This window comes from Balaenoptera acutorostrata, chromosome 4, assembly GCF_949987535.1.
Source record: "Balaenoptera acutorostrata chromosome 4, mBalAcu1.1, whole genome shotgun sequence".
Classification (NCBI taxonomy): Eukaryota; Metazoa; Chordata; class Mammalia; order Artiodactyla; family Balaenopteridae; genus Balaenoptera; species Balaenoptera acutorostrata.
In genome coordinates this window covers 10,044,370-10,065,738 of record NC_080067.1, presented here as the reverse complement: position 1 = coordinate 10,065,738, position 21,369 = coordinate 10,044,370, and the positions used below count along the sequence as shown (strand labels likewise).

At 36.3% G+C, this 21,369-nt stretch overlaps 1 protein-coding gene across 1 annotated transcript in view; it reads right to left on the bottom strand.

Annotated features, from left to right (window-relative positions):
* Positions 1 to 21,369, bottom strand: part of TBC1D5 (TBC1 domain family member 5) — a 534,463-nt gene that overhangs the window by 209,077 nt on the left and 304,017 nt on the right. The window contains exons 10-14 of the mRNA XM_057545046.1: positions 16,286 to 16,388; positions 9,564 to 9,652; positions 7,962 to 8,012; positions 7,798 to 7,867; positions 1,680 to 1,852 (exon numbers count right to left, since the gene is read on the bottom strand). Of these exons, the coding sequence (XP_057401029.1) occupies positions 1,680 to 1,852; positions 7,798 to 7,867; positions 7,962 to 8,012; positions 9,564 to 9,652; positions 16,286 to 16,388 (486 nt within the window). The remainder of the gene's footprint in view (positions 1 to 1,679; positions 1,853 to 7,797; positions 7,868 to 7,961; positions 8,013 to 9,563; positions 9,653 to 16,285; positions 16,389 to 21,369) is intronic.

The following is a 21,369-nucleotide window of genomic DNA, read 5'->3' as shown; positions in this document are numbered from 1 at the left end:
AAACAATTACATATTTTTAGATAATGCAGATGAGATTCTATACAAAAATAAAGGGATAACTGAGTCAACTATGGTTACCGCAAGCCCTAATTTTGTTAGTACAGCTGAAAATAAAGTTCAAAGGATTAAGAGTAATTATGTCATGGATCATAGAATTTTATTGGGAAGGTGCTGGCTGGATATCAAAGAAGCTCTATGAATCATTATTATGAAGAGAAAGCTGATGGGAACTAATGTCTGATAAGGAAACCAGAACACACTAGTTATAAATCATTGTACCCAAGTCCATGCCACGGCCACCGTAATGTGAAGCACCAGCTTGGCCAAAGAGGTAACAAACAATAGAGCACTTCAAAGAAATGATCAACCTGTCCGACGTTAGTTTCTTTCTCCAATATTTAAGACCAATTTCTAGACTCGCAAAAATTCTTGAGGCTATAAAATGGATTTCTGTATTTGAGTAAACCAATTCTTTGAGTGCAGAGTAGAGAGGAATATACAATCAGCCTCCTTACCTTGCCACTAGGTATTGTAAAATAAATTTTTACTCTATAATCACAAATATATTAGCCAGACTTCGAAGTGTAAGAAATGCCAGTTCATTAATAACGTACAGTGCTGCCGAGGACCCATGTTCCCCAAGAACTTTCTCACTTCCATTGGGAATGACGGAGCTGCTCTCAGTGATGAAATCAAGCTTAAGTCACAGAAATGAAAACAGGCATCATGAAAACAGGAGAGCAGAAATATGAATTCATATTCATTGAGCATCTACTATGTATACCTCAGTAACACCTTCTCAGTTTTCCATGTTCTATCTAGTTGAGAGATGGGATTTGCAGGAAATATCTACCAGGAATCTGCCCAGCACCAGATATAAATGTCATATTGTTTCTATTTAAAGGATCCTTTGGTTGTCTGTAGCACTACACAACTAATTCATATTTATTAAAGTTGCTATCTTTCTAATTTGCCTACTCATATTATAAGCCACTGAATGCATACACACACACAACACAACACACACACACACACACACACACACACACACACACACACATCTAAGGGTAACTAGCGCCATATTCTGCTATAGCATGTTACAGAAGTCATCTGGCTGAAGATGATTAATGTATTATTTTCACTGTCAGGGACATTTACCTTACTTTTAGAAATGCACTTCTGAGGGCACAGCAGATAAGCACACTATAAAAATGGAAAGAACATGAATATCTTACAGGATAGTTTGGGTTCCGGGCTGGCTTCACTGTGTACAATCAGTGTGACCCCGCACTTCTCAGAATGCTTGGTTTAATGATCTGCTGTTGCCATCTTGAAATTCCCACTAATTTTTTTTTTAAAGGGCCATTCATTTTTATTTTACACTGGCTCTGCAGATTATAGAGCCAATTCTGCCTGGATTTGAATTACGACTTCACTGTTCAATATGTGTAAGTTTATTGTAAACCTTAGTTTCTTCCTCTGTAACAAAGGGGTCACGTTAGATGAAATAGGACATCTGAAAGCAATGAGCACAGAGTCTGGCACACAGAACACAAAAGGAGATATGAAATGAAATGTAGCCGGCATAGCTCTTACTCTTACTTCTATGAATCTGAAACATATAGAAACCACCATAAATCATAATTAGGTGTTGCTGAAATTTAAACTTGAATACTTACAACCCATATATCTGTGGTGCAATTTCTAGTCTGTTCAGGTGCATGTAAAGCTCAATATCATGCTTCTTCAGTAGATGATCCTGGATCTGGTTGACTTTAGTAACAATAGCAACTGTTGGCCCCAAATCCTGTGGTCTAGCAAAGGGGATAGGAGTCATCAGGGTTTCTTTCCCCTAAACGCAGGAAAAATGGAACATGTATTATTTCAATGTGAAGGTAACAAACACATGGACATTATTCTTGAATGTATTTATCAATGGAAGTTTAGAGAAGAACCAACAACTACTTTAACCAACTCAGGAAAAAAGCTTAAAATGTGGGACCATAAACTGATCGTCACATAGATGACTGTGCCCATAAAGGCCAGGAAACACCTTCTAAAAATTTTCTACTTGTATTCCCTCGACCAGTTTGTCTGATGCCATTAAGTCTTATCAGATAATTTTGGCTAGAGGTGGTGGTGGCCACTAGTCTATCTGTCCATGGCCAGTTTGTCTCAGCAGCAGCCATAGTACCTAAATGGCAACTCTGAGGAAGATATATTTCTTGTGACATAAAAGTTAAACATGAAAAAAAGTAATTGAAAACTGTCTTACTTTGAGCTCTCAAAACTATAAAAAAGTCAAGAAATAAAGCAAGCCAGTACTAGAAAAGAAGACATCCTCTAACTGTCCTTTGATCAATTTAAATAGCTGGGTAGAAAGATTTTTAAATTCTTCAGACCAAAAATGTAGCTGACTTATTAAAAAAAAAAAAATCTATGTGGGCAGTACAACTTCCGTTCTTGCCACCCAATATTAAGAAAGATCTGTAACTCCTTGTAATGCTTTCATGTACACGTCAACTACCCCTCAAGTCTGATGATATACCCTAATATATTATGTCTGACCTTTCTTCTGATGTTCAGTTCCCAGTTTCTACCTCTCTCCAATACTGGGATTTATAGCATCTTCTTTCATGATTATCTGCCTATCACTCATCCTCAGTCTACTCTAGTTCAAATTCTTGTTTCTGTTTCACAAACGCTGCTTTTTCATACAGTTCTGGTCTCAGTTTAATCTGTACTTACATGCAGTTCCCTGAGTGAGCTCAGTCATTCACAGTGCTTCAACCAAAACCCATTCTCCAAAGACTTCCTAATCTGTATTCGTAACCTAGAACTCTGGAGTGCTTCCCACACGCTCAAATGTCGGCGAAGAATGTTAGATTGCCAAAGCGTCTCGAATTCAGCAGGCCTGCGACTGAGCTCCTCACCTTCCGCTCGAAAGCATGTTCATCCTTTCCCACGCCTACCTCAACCCATCCTCCAATACGAATACGTGGTTTGCCAATTTTAGCTCCTCAGAACCACTCCGGGGACTCGTGCATATGTCTCTTCTTCGGCGCGAACACCCTGACTTGGGGCCCTAATCATGCCTTTGCTCCTCGTCTTGCTGCCCCCCAATTTAGCCTGCTTTAAATCCATCTTCCAAAATGCCTGGTGATCTATCTAAAGCAGGTATTACATTATGCCAGATTGCCCTCCTTAGACACTTAATTTTTTTTTGGCCACGCCACGCAGCACGCTTAGTTCCCCAACCGACCAGGGACTGAACCCGTGCCCCCTGCAGTGGGAGTGTGGAGTATTAACCACTGGACCGCCAGGGAAGTCCCTCCTTAGACATTTTTAATAGCTCCCTATTATTTTCACTCTGGGAAAAACAAAACGAAACAATTCAAATGCTTTAGCCAGGTCGGCAAGGCTTTCCATCATCTAGTCAGCCTCTGTTCTCACTGTGCTTCCAGAGATACTGGGGATGCCATTCTTTTACCTGAAATATCCCCTCCCCAGTGTTTCCACTGAGGAGCCCCCATGTGTATTTTAAGATTTGGCTCAAGTGCCAGGTCTAGTTCATTATCCTCTTCTCTGCTCCCACAGTATGTGTTTCTACTTCTCTTCCTCCTAAACTGTGAGATCTCTGAAAGGAATAACATCTTCTTGTCCCTGGACCGGATTCAGGGGTATAAAGATAAAGAAGGTAAAGCTCTTGCCCTAATCATGGAGGGAAGAATTACACAGAAGAAAAGCTCAGAATTCTGCGTGAGAGCTGTGACTAATCAGGCCGGTAGAAAGCACAGAAGAGAGGAGGGGAGGGTCCTGTGTCAGTACAGGGAGAAGGGGCTCCATCTGTCCAGGATCATTGCAAGTCTTAAAAAGAAACGCAGCCCTTTGGACTTCCTACAGTGTCTGCCCTAGAGTACTTAGGTCCAAAGGACATAAGACCATATTAATCTTTAGGGCTCAATTCACTGTTGTTAATTTGTATAGACAGGAGAAAGGGAAACCTCTATATTGTGCTCATTTATTATAAAAATAGTACATCCAAAACACCTTTTTCTGATTTTGTAACATCTAGTACTCTCTTCAAATAATAGGATGCTTTAACTTAAAAAGATTTCCCCTGAGCTCAGAATACTTTATAGTAAAATCTCTTAAACTTAAAAAACTTGAAAGTAATGTTTCTGGTCACTTAATGCTAAACAGCATAGCTTATCTAACAGCAAAAAATCAAAAACAGTGAAGATAGAGTTAATGTAAAACACTTCCTTATCTTCAGGATTTCTTATTATAAAGAATGCTACTTGCATTTAACATATATGATCAAATGAGACAGCCACAACTACCGATAAAACTAGAAAACTTTTCTAACCACTTATTAGTGGTACGCAAAGTGTGTTCTACAGATCAGTGCCAGGCCACAGACTGAGCAATGCAGCAAGATAATGATTTCACACCATTACGTAAACCAACACACTGCTTCCATCACCAAGAAAGCCTTATTATAAAAAGTATGTCGCTAAACTAGCCAGCATGCACGGTGATATGACTGAATTTTCTGAGGAACTAGAAGACCTGCACGATGGAGTGATACATCAATTTCTCGAACTTCTTTTTAAAAAGATGATCATATCATGAAAAAGAACAAAAAGGGGAGGATGAAAAAGGGATTCACTAGATACGCTTTTTAGGAATATATTATGCACTGATACACACAAATAATTAATATAAATTCTCAGAGGTCACATCTATGTGTTCTTTGATAAAATAAATGTCTTTGTGCTGTCTTAGCCATTCTCATGACATGATTCAGTGAAAGCAACATGAATAAGTAAAAGTAAAAACTGGCAGCCCTCTCATTTTTATCATTCAGTTTCTCAGATGCTGTGAATCAGTTATAAAATACAAAATGACCACTGCGTAAAACGATCATGAGGCCTGTTAATTAAATGTCTTCAAAAACTCTGCTCAAAATCTGATGTTCACATAAGTCTATGACTCCATCAGATCACCTGCTGAGAATACAGAGCTACTGTTCATCACACATGCTTACAGCAAGCTTCCCCTGTAACAACCCTTACGGAATGGAGCATGGTGATATACAGCTGGAGTAAGACTTTATCACCTAAGCTCGGGGTAGACAAACTTTCTCTGGAAAGAGCCAGATGGTAAACATTTGAGACGTTCCAGGTCATACAGTCTGTGCTGCAACCACCCAGCTCTGCCTTTGTAACGAGAAAGCAGCCGAAGACAGTAAGTAAACAAGTAGGCATGGCTGTATCCCCACAAAACTTTTTTTATGGACATGGAAATTTGAATTCTATATAATTTTCATGTCACCAAATACTATTCCTCTTCTGATATTTTTTTCAACCATTTAATAATGTAAAAGCCATTTTAAACTCACAAGCTGTACAAAAACAGATGGCAGGCCAAATTGGCCTGCAGGCAGTAGTTCGCCCTGACCTCGACCAAAGGCATAAAAAGCATTAGTTATCCATCTCATTTGCTAAGAGACGGAGTGAAGGGACTGAGTAATACATGGTTTCTAACCAGAACTCATTCAATTATACTAACATAAAATAAATTAGTCATATAGAAAATAATATACCAAAAACTCTTAACAACAGCCCTTGCCAGAATAATTTGCAATTTTTCCAATATTGTGTAATAACAATGAAAAGACCATAATGATCTCTAAGTTAGCATATACGGTTGTTTAAAATGACAGTTAATTCGGCAATACCACTCCTAGAGATATGCCGAGAGAATTGAAAACATACGTTCACACGAAAGTTTGTATACAAATGTTCCTAGCAACATTATTCTTAATAGTCAAAAAGTGAAAAGAACCCAAATGTCACCAACTGAGGTATGGAAAAACAAAATGTGGCATATATCTATGCAATGAAACATTATTTAGCCCTGAAAAGGGATGAAGTACTGACACATGCCACAACATGAATGAACAGTGAAAACATTATGCTAAGTGAAAACAGTCAGTCACAAAAGGTCACATATTGTATGATTCCATTTATATGAAATGTCCAGAATAGGCAAGCCCAAAGGAACAGAAAGTAGATTAGTGATGCCAAAGGCTCTAGGGAGGGGGAAATGGGGAGTGACTGCTAATGGGGCTAGGATTTCTTTTTAGGGTGTTGAAAATGTTTTGAAATTAGACAGTGGGGACATTTGCACAACCTTGTGAATATGCTAAAAACCACTAAATTGTACACTTTAAAAAGGTGAATGTTATGGTATGTTAATTATTTCACAACAAAAATTATACTTAAAGAATAAGGGTAAGAGGGAACCCTCCTACCCTGTTGGTGGGAATGTAAATTGGTACAGCCACTATGGAGAATGGTACGAAGATTCCTTAAAAAACTAAAAATAGAATTACCATGGGATCCAGCAATCCCATTCCTGGGCATATATCCAGAGAAAACTCTAATTCAAAAAGACACATGCGGGCTTCCCTGGTAGCGCAGTGGTTGAGAATCTGCCTGCTAATGCAGGGGACACGGGTTCGAGCCCTGGTCTGGGAAGATCCCACGTGCCGCGGAGCAACTAGGCCCGTGAGCCACAACTACTGAGCCTGCGCGTCTGGAGCCTGTGCTCCGCAACAAGAGAGGCCCTGATAGTGACAGGCCCGCGCACCGCGATGAAGAGTGGCCCCCACTTGCCACAACTAGAGAAAGCCCTTGCACAGAAACGAAGATCCAACACAGCCAAAAATAAATAAATTAATAAATTAAAAAAAAAAAAAAAAAAAAAAGACACATGCACCCTAATGTTCATAGCAGCACTATTTACAAAAGCCAGGACATGGAAGCAACCTAAATGTCCATCAACAGAGGAGTGGATAAAGATGTGCTACATATACACAATGGAATATTACTCAGCCATAAAAAAGAATGAAACTGGACCTACAGATTGTCATTTGAGTGAAGTAAGTCAGAGAGAGAAAGACAAATATCATATGATATCACTTATATGCAGAATCTAAAAAAAGGGTACAAATCAATTTATCTACAAAACAGAAATAGAGTTACAGATGTAGAAAACAAACTTATGGTTACAAGAGGTGGGCGGGGGTAGGGATAAATTGGGAGATTGGGATTGACATATACACACTACTATATATAAAATAGATAACTAATAAGGACCTACTGTATAGCACAGGGAACTGTACTCAATACTCTGTAACGGCCTATATGGGAAAAGAATCTAAAAAAGAGTGGATATATGTATATGTATAACTGATTCACTTTGCTGTACACCTGAAACTAACACAACATTGTAAATCAACTATACGCCAATAAAAATTATTAGGAAAAAAAAAAGAATAAGGGTAAGAGAAAGTAAGGATAAATGGTATTGATGCTAAACATATAAATTCAATTTAGTGATGCATTAGTAAAAGCAAAACAACCTATTTGACACAGAGTTTATCTACATACTTCCGTGCCTATCAACTCACCAGGACAGCACAGATCAAGTAGATAAATACTCTTTTCATTCAAAGTTTGTAATAGTTTTTAGGAAATTATATTGCATGCATAATATACACACATATAAAAGAAAGTTTCTATTTATTTATATGAAAATTTTTATATTACCTTTGTAAATCTGTCAATAATTAGAGATATGATTTAGACCCCAGTTCAAACTTACTCCACAGGTATCCTTATATTTTCATTTTTTTATAGTGATAATAATGGCTTTTATTCTCTATGTTGTTACTAAAATCATTTGTTCCCTCAAATATATTGAAAAGATCTGTACTGTAAGATTTACCTTTTGACCATCATGCTCAAAAGTAGAAAACCAAGGTTCAGCAGTTTCCATAAGTTGTGAGAACATTGCACTAAAAATTAGAAAAATAATATAACGCCAATGTTAAATCTTCATTAAAGTAAAAATGGCGTAAAAAAATAAAAACAGAAAGTTTTTGTACTTACTAGGCATCATGTTCCAGATACTCAGGGTTCAAGAGAGTTTTCATTTCCTCACTTAAAAAAGCGATACAATCAATCAGAATGTGTAATTTTTTAATTGAAGGAGATGCAGAGGTTGCCTTATTCTATACTCATAAGCCAACTTTCATATAATGTGTAAATGAAAAAAAGTTAGCCTTTTTTTAATAAAAAGAGCAACTCCATTAACAAATGAAATCCTTTCTTTCTGTAAAGATCAAAAACAAATCAGCTGCCTGTCTGTACCACAACGAGGCAACTGTCTAATTATTCCAAATAACGAAAGTGAATGTGACAATACATTCCTTGAATGCGCCTGATCTAGAATCGACTGATTATTCCACAATTTATCACTTGTCCAAAAACAAAGCAAAAAAATATATAGTTACTGGTCAAATATCCCATATTAAAACAGTAATTTATTTTCTTTCAACGGCTTCTATTTTTATTATGTTTTAACATCAATTAATCAGTGACAGCACCTCTTCCAAATCTATTTTAGTGCTGCTTTTACTTTATAGAGGATTGAAACAGTTAAAGAAGCATGTAGAACTCATTTAAAAGCTATTTTTTTAAAAAGCAATTTGCAATCATGTATACTTTCCTATGGAGTATATTCTGCATATGTGTTTTTAAAAAGATAAAACTGGCATGAAAACAGGATCCCGATACTAACTGCAACCTTATCATACTTCAGAATAACTGAGGCAATAGCAACTAAGATATGGCTACTATAGTCAGATGCAACAAATTTAGTATAATTAGAAAAACTCAAAGGGACTAGAAAATACTAATCTACAATATAGTCAACAAAAGTTGATTTGACAAATGCCATAATGTATGTTCAGCAAAATGGATGGCTACATTTGATGACTAAAGATCATACAGATAAACACATGAAATATTATGTTAATCCGTTATTTTCGGCACAGAGAGAGGCTAGCCTGTGGAATATTCCTGAGGAAGTTTTATAATCCCTCAGCTCTCCATTCCCAAGATGCTTCCCGGCTGCCTCTCTGGCCCATCTAGTTAGGGTATCTTAAGTTAGAAAATAAATTCTAACAATCGGCCTAAGTTAAATACAGGATATACTAATTTATTATCTCCAGCAAATAACTTCAGTAATTGTATCTCAAAAACATGAGAAGTCATTTTGTTTCTTTATACTGGGGTGCTTTGGGGGACTGTTCTATTTATGAACTGAACTGAGTCTGGTGAGGACAAAATATCTCACACATGAGGTTCTCTTACAGCTTACTGTGAAAGAATGGGTCATTGGAGGATAGAACGTATGAATATTAACAATCATCAGCACTTTGCCATTACAACAAAAATTTCCTCTTCTTGATCCATCAGTTACATGTCTTCCTTTGGTACAGCTCTAAGACTTGCAAAGATATTTAGAATTCCAAGTTTGCCCCATAGCTGAAATGGGATTACAGTTATTAAGTGGAATTAATAATTAGGCACGTGAAACACAACCCAATGTTTACAATTTACAAAATACCTTCAATATAAAAGGTGTTGAGGTTAAAAAAGGATTACAGCAGGGCTGACAAAATAGATGGAGCTCATATACAAACTTGCCTTGGCTGTGCAGACTCGCTGGCATGAAGAAAGGCTTGGTGGTCGCAGTGGAGGGTGAAGACCATTGGAGCCAACAGCTCGTGCATGCCCTGAAATAGAGAAAGGGACGGGGGCGTGTCCAGACTCCACTGGTGGACAGAGCGGGCTCAGCTAAGAGCCTCTGCAGCTGATCCCCGTCCCAGGTATTTTCATATTATACAGAAGAGCATAAACATAAAAACCTACAAAGTGAGATTTTATTTAGTTTTAGAACTTGACTCCAATTCTACCACAGCAGGTATTCTTCTTTAAAACATGGAGAGCAGCTCTCTTTTAAATGACACAACAAACAATAAATCGGCATGGTAGACAACCTTGCACCTGTCAGTTGCTTCAGGATGTGTACTCATAAATACGAATTTCATTTATGCAAATTATAATCATATGCTACAGTATAAAGATCTGCAGTAAGAAGGGCAACTAAGAACTGTAGACCTAAGGAAATTACATCCAATGTTTTCATTATATAATGGCTCAAAATTAGGATGTCTGTAGATTTAGGAAGAGCTGAAGTCAGCTAGCTGGAAATGTTGGATAATAAAAGAAACAACCTTTAGCAGGTATGAGAGAAAACAAAGTTTTTAAAGTACGATTTTCAACATGTTTAAGCCAAGATCGCCATAATTCTTTTTTCCTGTCTACTTCAACTACAAGGTTACTTTTCAATTCATTTAGTGATTTCACCAATACAACTTTCTTTTTCCTTATATTGTGTTCACCTGTGGATTACATACATAGGCATAGAAACAAAAAGGTATATTAGTTACTAAGTTGCCTTTCAAAGGGTATTATAAAAATCCATTATTTATCCATTCTTGTGAGGAAATAAGATATTCCACATCAGTGACCCGCCTTGTTAGTTAAGATTTTTTTCCCCACTTAGGCATCAAACACATTTTAGCAAGTTAAAAATGGACTGTACTCTTTTCTGCCTCTTAAAGTGAGTCACTATTTTCCTTTTGCCTACGATGATCTTTTACAAAAAAAGAAGACAAAACCCCGCCTCTACAGGAAATAACAATAAAATACTGAAGCCGAGAGAAGAGAGAGTTTTTGCCGATGGGATTAGACAAAATCTCCTGTGATGGAAGGACAGCCACACGGACCTCTGCACGGTCTGGCAGCTCTGTGCTGTTCGTAGGACGCTAGTTATTATCATAAAGTAATACAAAAGGAAACTCTGTCAGAGTTCATTTATAAGTTATCACTAGCCTTGAATGAGAAGGACTTAATTCCATTTTTACAAAATAATTTATGATCCATTGACAATTTACTTGTGATCTGGGACAAATTACCACACATCACTTCAATCTTTTTAGGTGACCGTCTCCTACTAAACGAATCTTGAAAAGACTATTCCTTAGAAGAACTTGGTACACACCCATAAAGAATGGAATTAAGTGTTGCTAATGTGCTTTAAAATCATTATGAGGGGTTTATTCTTCTAGAATAATCTCAAATTATCCCAAAGACCAAGTGACATAATTTTAATCATGAAAGTAATAGTTACTTATTGCACAGAACTACAGAATATCTAAAACAAAAACAAAGGAAGGAGGGAAGGCAGGAAGGAAGGGAAAGAAGGCCAAAAGAGAAAAGAAAGAAAAATTAAAACTGCGATAGATATCTTTGCAATAATCTTTTTTGCTTATTTCTGATAATTTCCTTAGGATAAAGTCCCTAGAAGTAAAATTTCTGGGTAAATGAGTTAATAAGACATTTGATATATATAATTAACCTGCCCTTTAGAAATAATTCCCTCACTTTAGGGCATAAAAATCACCACTTCACATACCCTCACCTTTATTTGTAGCGTTTTTTAAAAATCCTGTCAAATTTTACAGTCAAATAATTGTTTTAACTTATTTAAATGCTAGTGAGGTTGAACACAAACATTTCAGTGGTCATTTTTATTTAATGAATTGCCCATTTTCTCCTAATGAAGAGTCTCCCTTCTCCTGATGATTTGTAATAGTTCTTCAGCAATTCAGGAAATTAACCCTTAGTTATTTTTGTTACAAATACTTTCCCATGTTTATAACTTGCCTTTTAATTTTGATTATGTCATAGTAAAGCTGTATACTTTAAAACAGTCAAATCAATAAATCATCTTTCATGATTTCTTATTTTCCTTTTATGCCAAAAAGACCTTCCTCATATTGAGATTAGATTAAATATACAGGTTTCTTTTTTACAGCTAATTCTTTACCCATCTGGTATTTAATTTTGCCCTGAAGAATAATATGTATTTTTCCTTCCCAAAGTGTTAAACTAATTTATTGAATAATCACCATTTATTGAATAATCCATCTTCTCTCAAGAGTTCTGAAATGTCATCTTTATCATAAGCTGAATATTTAGCTCTCATTTTTTCTGAGTTTTTATTGGTATTCCATTGGTTTATGTACTCTTAACAGGAACTTTAGTACTGTAATGACTTGAGCTGTAAAATACTCCATTTCCCCATATTTTCTATTCTTTTTCTCAAAATTATCTTGCCTATTCTAACAACTTTTCATCCAAATGAAAATGTAATTTAGTTACATAAAATGCTAAACAAAATTTTTATTGCCATTGCATTAAAATTAACTTGAAGAAAACAGACTTCTTTAAGAACACCAGATCTTCCAATCCAAAAATATGTGGAACTGCATTGTTTTTCTTAGGTTTCTGACTAGGCTTTGGTTGTTGTTGGTGGTGGTGGTGGCGGCAGTGATCTTCTGAATAGAACTCTTCCCTGCAGTATGTTTTCTAACTAATTAAGGCTGGTTTAATACGAAACGGTTCTTGCCTAAATGTATCTTCTCACCTTCCCTGAACATTCTCTTCCCTCTAGTTTCTGTGACACTCCTTTCTCCAGATTCTCCATTTGCTCATGCATCATTCACCTTCATTTATTCCAAAAATTATCTATTAACTACCTATGACGTGCTGGTAACACAAAAGTGAATGGAGTGGGCAAACTCCTGACCATTATGGAGCCTGCAGTCTAAACAGCAAGACACACAATAATAAAATGAGCACAGAAGTACTGTAGGTTATAAACTGGGACAAGTGATACATATATGTATATATATGTACATACATACATAGACAAACCCAGCTCCTACTACAGGCTCAGCCCATACAAGGTGCTCACTGCATAGTGACTGAATGAATGAAATAGCTTCCACTCAATATAGTGAGGGGTAGATGTTTCATTTATCAACACAAGGGTAAAAGCTGAACTACGTACGATAAGATGAAAAATGGAAAAGAATCATCCTGAATTATATTTCAACATTTCCCATCAATAAATAAGTGCTTTTTGTATAATGGAAATTAAGAGTCCCCTGAATACCATTAAGACAATCTTTTACACTTTCAGTGTTGACTTCCAACCAAACTAGGGATATTTTTCTCGAATAGACTTGTAAGAGATTACTGGTTTTACTCTCAATTCTAGACTAGTAAAAACCTGATTAATAATTACAAGTGGCAAGTGGCAAGCAAATAGACATCTTTAAAGGAAAAGAGAACTATCTGGAAAGAATGATCATAAATTCAATATGCTGTAAATCTGATAAAGCATAATGAAAAAGAATGTATTGTTGGTATACTTCTTGGTTCCCAAAATGTGTATTATGCTTCCATCCACACCATCAGCGTTTCTGCTTGCTTACAGCCTTTTTCCCTGCTGGATTCTTAGTAGTCACTGCACTCCAAACTCATGCCAGTTGAAAAGAAAGGTAACAAAGTTTTCCTCATCAACAGCCTGTAGGCTCACAAAATTGAACCTGTTCTTTTATCTGCCTGTGTTCATTTAGCCCACCAAGCAGTCTTTATTAAAGCTGAGGCATCAGGCAGTCAAAGTTCATTAATACCATTTATATAATCTCTGCAGTTTCAATTAACTCAGCAAGACATTCTACTACATGATAACAGTCTCATTAATTCAATAAAATCCCATAACTATTAACAATATGGTCGATGTTAAACGGGGTGTCACCTAGTACAAAATAATAGCTTTAACAGCTTGTGATGAAATGCAAGGTTTTTTCTTAAATTTGATCTGGCTCAAATAGTCAGTCCTTTTACAGCAAGGGATTATTCCTAGGTAAAGAATCTATAGAATTTTTAACATGTACAGGGAGTAATTTAAATCTTAGAAAGTGATACCCAGGAGTAAATTAATAATACTTTCCTATTCAGTAATTGATAGACTTTGTCTAAATTATCAAGAGCCTGATCTGTTCATAGTCTTCCTCACAAACGCAGTGGGCTGCGTGCCTCACAAACGGTGGACGGTGCAGTTACGATGTTTTGGTTCCTTGTCCATGGAACTTGTTTCCATTATTATAAGATTTCCTGAATCTAGATTTTTCTTTCTCTAAAGAAAAAGGGGAAACAAATGCATAACTTGGGATAATTTTATTCCGACTTGATTCGTTATCATCAAATCTTTTACTGTGAGATATTTCCAAATATTTGAAAGAGAAGAGGACACACTGAGGAGACAGGCTTGATGACAAAAGCCAACACAATGAGAAGAGGAGAAGAGAAAAACAGAAGTAAACCTGAATCATTGGTGAAGAGCCTGAGGTACTGAACTAACAACTGCTGCAGAACCATTCTGCCCCCAGACTTCTTACAAAGTGTGTTAATAACGTCCTTAGACTGTAAGTCAATCTGAATGGAATTTTCTGTTATTTGCTTCCAAAAAATCCTATACTGATTGAGATTTATTTTCTCCCAGTCTCCTTTTTGGTTTGTTTTTGGTCTTCGCACTTTATATCTGACCTGAATAGCCTGTCTTGCTTGGGAAGACCTTTCCTACCCTGAGATTATAAAAAAAATTCTCCTAAATGTTTTTTCCAGAATTTTTATGTAATTTTAGTTTTTATAATTATATTTTTACTCCATCTGGAATTTCTTCTCCCAATAAGGGTATAATTTAATCTTTTTTTAATGGAAAGCCAAATACAGCAAGTCAATATCCTTTTCCCATTGAAAGAAAACATCCTATCTTATATGAAGATCTCATTTACAACTGAACCTGTTCTTCGCTTGTTCCACTGATCTATTTCTCAGTTCCCACATTACTGTCACATTGGTTTGATCACAGAACACTTATAACAGTTTTCAGATCTCCCTGTGCCATTCTCCCCTTCCCCTGAATTCTGCGGCAGCTCCAACATATTTAATACTGACTGTAGCAATGATCACCATCACAGCTACCAACATGAACTCATAATGAGCACTACATGTTTTTAACTCTACAAAGTCAATACTATTATTGCCCTCATCAACAAAACTAAGGATTAGAAGAGTTACATGTGTATATTGCCTAAGACAAGGTAGCTACTTAAAGTGTTGGAGCCGAGATTCAAATCAAGGAATCTGAGTCTAGAGCCAGTGCTCTTAACCACTAAGCTGTATTATCACCATTAAAATGACTATAAAGCTTCTTGGCATGAAATTTAAAATCACTGTGCCCGGGTTTTAATAACCATATCTCTCACTTAGACTACCACTGGAATGATAACACACTTATATATTAATTTGGGAAGAAGCAATATTTTTACTTAATGTCTTCCCACCTAAAAATACGTTATCACTTTTCTATTTATTCAACTCTTGCTCCAATAACATTTATAGTTTTCTTCATGTAGCTTTTGTTTCTATATTATTACATTTCTTTTTAGACATTTTATAGTTTTGGTTGCCATTATGAGTAGGATATATTTTTCCATTTCCCTTTCTAAAAGCTAAATATCATCATGTAATTAATATAAAGACATATTACTAGTATCGAAACTAAGATAAAATTAGTTCCCTTGGATATTCTATTTATACAATAACAAATACATTATTTAGGACAACTGTAATATGACTTGATTTATTATCTTTAAACGAATCAAGTTTATCTCAAATTAAATACACTGCTCTCACCATGCAGGTGTTTTCTGTTATATTACACTGAATTTGGGTTGTCATCAGTTGGATGTCATAACTTCGGATTGTTGGAGAATGTATTAATATAGTTTGAATTCTCACTTAATATGCATTTTGAGAAATACATAAAAATATCTAACTTTGCGTATTTTTATTGGAACCCCATAAGGTGAAGTGCAAACCTAGATACTTCTTTATGTATTGAATAAAAAATTTACATTTTGAAAAGAATAAACATAATCCAATAATCTTCTTTAATAACGAGATGAATTAAACATCAAGATCACAAGAGTATCATATAAATTTCAGAAAGTTTAAAGGAACTTTCTGCAGTTATATTACTGGTAGATTTTGAAGAGTAAAAGGACATTTGATTATTCTCTACATGACATGCCAGATATTTACAAATGCTGTACTTAAAAACAATATTTATATATACAACTCTGAAAAGTTTTATTACTAGATTGCCTTCAAAGATGCTGTTTATAAACAAACTCCCAAAAGTTGAAAGCAAAGATTGAATGCCTCATAGAAGACAATTTGGTGGAATGTCTTATAATAAGGAAGAAGCATATGTGCGTCAATGAGCTTACCTTCCTCACCATGCAGCTGACAAGCAGCTCTTTGATTGCTTTACTATTATGATGCAACTTTGGATACAATAAAGGCTACATTATTGCTCTATCATTTGTCAAGCTGTATAGAAAATTCTGAGTCAATGGATGCCACCTGTACGATATTTTCATTACCTGTTTATAAAGCAACTGCTCGTTTTCTCTAGCATAACAGAAAAGAACATCTGTAAGAATTTTTCTCACATTTTCTTGTTGGAAAAACTGCATTTCAGGAAACCTGAAAAAAGAAAACACAGGATTGAAATCGACTAGCACAATTCCAAGAATTACCCTCAAATTCTCATCTCTGAGAGGTGCCATGGGCGGCTTCTGGTTTTAGTACAAGTCTGCATTTGCCAGGCAACTTATGCCATAGGTGGGACTCATGTGTTAAAGAAAAAAGGGCAAGAAAAAGGGAAACTACTGGATACCCTTCAACATCTACATATTTCAAATGTCTTCATATGTAAATGTCATCATATGCATGATGAATACAACAGTTTTTAAGCAAAACAAATTATAGCCTGTGCATTTGGTGTGGGGATTGCTCTGTTTTACCCCATTTGGTATACTGTGATTTTGTAAGTACCAACTTTGTGAAAAAAAATGATTATCCTATTTTTTTTTGATGCAAATATCATGATTTAAATTATTATACATGACCACACCATTAGTTTTATCTGATTAAAACACAGACTTCAAATCGACCGAGTTAGTCAGTATTGCTTAAATGATTTCTGGATCAAAAATTCTACCAGGTGCTTTGAGGTAATGTGAAGTACAAAAGGGCAAGAGTATCCACCTGAAAGGAGCTTAAATAGTTGTTTATAATGCAAGAATTTACGACTGCAACAACCCAAAGAGCAAATACAGAGCAGTGCAATACACAGTGAATATACAGTCGACCCTGTGGATCCCTGGGTTTCGAATCTGCGGACTCAACCAACCGTGGATCAAAGATGTTTGGGGAAAAACAATTCCAGAAAGTTCCAAAAAGCAAAACTTGCATTTGCCAGCATGCCAGCCACCATTTACATGGCATTTACATTGTAGTAGGTATTATAAGAAATCTAGAGATGATTTAAAGTATATGAGAGGATATGCATAGATTATATAAGACTATGACTCCATTTTATACAAGAGAGTTGAGCATCCATGGATTTTGGTATCTGCGGGAGTCCTGGAACTAATCTCCTATGAATACCAAGAGACGAGCATATAAGGGAAGAAGGAATGTCATCTAGAAACAAGCAGTCAAATGGGTTCAATCAACAAAAGGTTTGAACAATAATTTATAGGAGAGGAGGAACATGGAACATGTGTGGGAAAAGTAACCAAATCAGAAGGAAAGCTATGAAGACACAGAAGGCAAAGAGTATTCCAAATGTAGAGCACTGTATGGTATTAGTAATGCAAAAGGAAAGTATCAATACTTCCGTGAAGTACTGCCACTTGGCAGCAGGACAACAGGACAGAAGAAAAGGCGGGAGGTGTAGAAAAGAGCTTTGAATTCAGTATTTACAACTGAGGAAAAGCAACAGAGTGACTCTACATTTCTGAATAGGGAAGTACCAAAGAAGACAGTATTTGAGTAACTCTAAGTGGAATAAACCTGCAGGAGGAGAGAGTGCAGGAAGGAGATAAGAGGACATTATACTGAGGTTGAGAAGAAAAGCCGGAGTTCAGATTCCTGTTGCGTAATTGCTGGCTGTGTGACCTTGAGTAAATGGCTGCTTAACGGCCTCATCTATAAGTAGGGATAATAATACTGATCTTGTGATCAAGATGAAATAACGTGAAAGCACCAAGAACAGCGCCTGGCAGCAGACGTTCAGGAAGAGAGGTGACTGCTAGCCTCTGAGTACTGGTACTTTAGGTGATGAAGATGTGAATGAGGTGGCTTTGGAACTAGAAAACACGAGAATATGTAATATGCAAGAGGCTGAAAAGGAGGAGCGCCTAGAGCAAGGAGGCACAGGGCATCACGGAAACAGAAAAATGCTCCTTCGTTAGTCTCGTGAAGGCAGCAATGGTTATTTTATTCATATTCTGATGGTTTACTGCTTCCTATTTCTGGCAACCTCTGCTATTTTCTGCTTCCATCTGATCCTCTTCGGGCACCCTGTGAGAGTTAGAACTTTCTCTCCAGTTCAGGCTGGGATCCTGGGTGGACTATGCTAATGGTTTGTGAAGCATCTCTTTCCTGGGCCTAATTTTTATAATAAATTACAGCCTGTTTCATCTTCATCTGTTCATTTGACATTTGCTTGAAATTCCCTTGGATGTACAGTTTATGTCCCCAGACACAGGTATCTGACCTGCTCTCTACCAGCAAGGAAGCCCCTCTTTGGGGGGCCGGTAATCAACAGCCCATGGGCCTGAACAAGGTTATCTCAAGTCCATGAATAAATCTTAATGTGATGGCCCCCCAGGGCAGCCCACACTCAAGCTCAGGAGCCTGACTAGGCACAAGTGACCAGAGCTCCTAAAGCGGAGAGAAATTACCTGAGAGCAGATTCAGAGCAAGAATAATAACTATATCTTAGAAGCCAAAGAAGTTCCAGAAAGGTGTCAAATGCACTGAAGCAGGAAAGAAACAGAAAAACTTGTTAAATGACTTATTTGGGACAAAAGAAAGCTGCTAAAACCTTTAGATAGTCAAATATCCCAAATTAGAGTAATCAGGATGAAAGATAGGTAAGTAGTTAATAAAATGCTGAAAAGAAATTTCTTGGGAAAACTTAGTCACTAAAGTAAAAACAGAGTAATCCTTCTGAGATGAAATTGTTTCCCCTCCTTCCTCATGAGATGACTTAAATCTAGCCCCGTTGTGAAGTAGGCTTCCTGTCCCAGGATCTGGACAGATCACACGGTTGAGTGATTTTCTGTGTCCCCTTCCATAACTATGCTTTGGAAATTGTCTATGAACACTGGCAACACCAGATTCCCTACAGTCACTGCAGTCTGAATGGACTATGGGAGAAAGTACTAAAACCTACAACATTCACTTTGTAACAAATATCCATGAACTATATAAAGTAAGAATATAATACCTTACTACTAAAAATGTAAATTATACTACGTATCAATTCACAGTTTCATTTAAATGCATACTAACCACTCGCAAGACTAAAAACTAGAGAGCTACAAGAATCAAATTGCAGGTAGATAATTTAAATTACCCACTTTTAGCAAATGCCCAATCAACTGAAAATGCGTATTAGGCAGGCAGCGCATATCTATGTGATGACACACCATCCACAATTCTAGTCTACAATGCTGAAGGGTCAGTTCAGGAAGTTTCAGGATATCCTCTTTCTTAGAAAAGTGTGAGGTGTTCTCCAAATTCTGATGAAGAATCCATAGCATCAAACAAGTACCATGGGAAAGATTTGAGAAGAGTTCCAGAAAAGAAACAAAAGTTTATGTTATTTTCAGAAGCTGGAAAAAGAGACGACATTCAGAGAAGTTATAAGCTGAAAGAGTCCAGTTCAGAAGGTAACAGGTAAGGAGAACGGAAGCAGAGAGATTAATACCTGCTCCAGTATATCTGGGTAGTTAGCAGGTTAGCAGTACTTCCCAACTGCTTTGCTAAACAATGTGTCAGAGATATGCATTGAAGTAAAATTCCATGAGTTTAGAGTTACACAGAAGAACCTAGGTCATAAGGTTGATGAATATACCTGAATAATAACATATTTCCTACAACAAATACTTGGTTTCGTATTAACAGGCTTCAAGTGAAAAGGCATTCCATCTATAGGAATCAGAAATAAAAGGGAGAAAAGTAGTGAGTAGGTTCTCTAGGAATAGTGATAAGCAGCTTTGATGATAGGTTTTAAGTTTCAAAATAGCTTCCCTGACATCTGGTGTTGATTCAGGGCAGGTAATTTGAACAGTAGTCTAACCCGAATATCACTGGAAAGGCAAATCTGGTATTGAGACAATAACAAAAATCACAGAATACAGACCGAGGCTGGAGTCAACAACTGTGAAGATTTTGAAAAATCAATAGTGACTCTACAGTTTCATGCAAAAAAGAGAAATGGTAGTATATTCATTAAAGATGAGATAGAGAAAAAAAAATTTAGGATTGAAGCTAGAGACATCTATGATTCACTCAAGCCAAACTATCTGATAGGAAAGTAAAAGGAGAAAAGAATCACAATAAATGGGAACTGAAGATAAATTCTAAATTATTATTAGAAAATGAAAGTCAAGAGAAGTAATTCCTGCATTTGGCCAGAAATGAAAGTGGAGATGGTAAACAGGTGAGGATGAAACTCTGATAGAGATAAAAAGCAAAGAGAAATTAACATTAAAGTATTCCATGATGTGATTTAGACTAATACCATCGAACATTTTTACCTGATGGAAAAAAAGGTGATAATTCAGTTTTAACTTAATTGATCAATATTTAAAATGCAGGAGTTTCTCTCTCAAGATGTGTACAGGTATTAAATAGACAAATTTTACACAGTGCAAACTAACATCAAGAGATATAAAAGTCCGCTGTCTGCGTTTTGGTTTGTATCTTGAAATAACCCCACATTCGTAGGCAGTATAGTTTTTAACTTAAGTTTTAAAAAAATCTTTCATTATCTAAAATCTTTCATATATAATCTTTTCATTATAATCTTTCATTATAAATTCCAGCATTTATAAAGAGACAATAGTAGACTGAATTGCAGAGTAGCCATCGCCCAGCTTCACCATTAATCAGTTCTTTTTTTTTTACATATCCTCCTCTCTCAATGTTGCATTTTGAAGCAAACCTGAGACATCACTACACCTATAATAGTGTGTATTTCCAAAAGATAAAGACTCTCTAAAAACATAACCATAGCACCACTTTAACACTATAACTAATAAAAATAATCGATTGATTAAATCAAATATACAATCAAAGTTCAAATTTCCCTAAAAATTTTTCAGTTTGTTTCAATCAAGATCCAAGAATTTACACTGCAATTTGCTGATATATCTCTTAAACGTTTTTTACTCCATACTTGCCCCTCCCTCCCTCCTTCCCTTCCTTCCTTCTTTCCTCCCTCCCTCCCTTCCTTCCCTTCATCTCCTTCCTTCCTTCCTTCCTTCCTCTCTCCCTCTCCCTCTCTCTCTTACAATGTATTTGTTAAAGAAATCAGGCTCTTTACCCTGTAGAAACTTCCCGCATTCTGAATTTTACTTATTGTACCTCCATTTTGTTACGTAACACA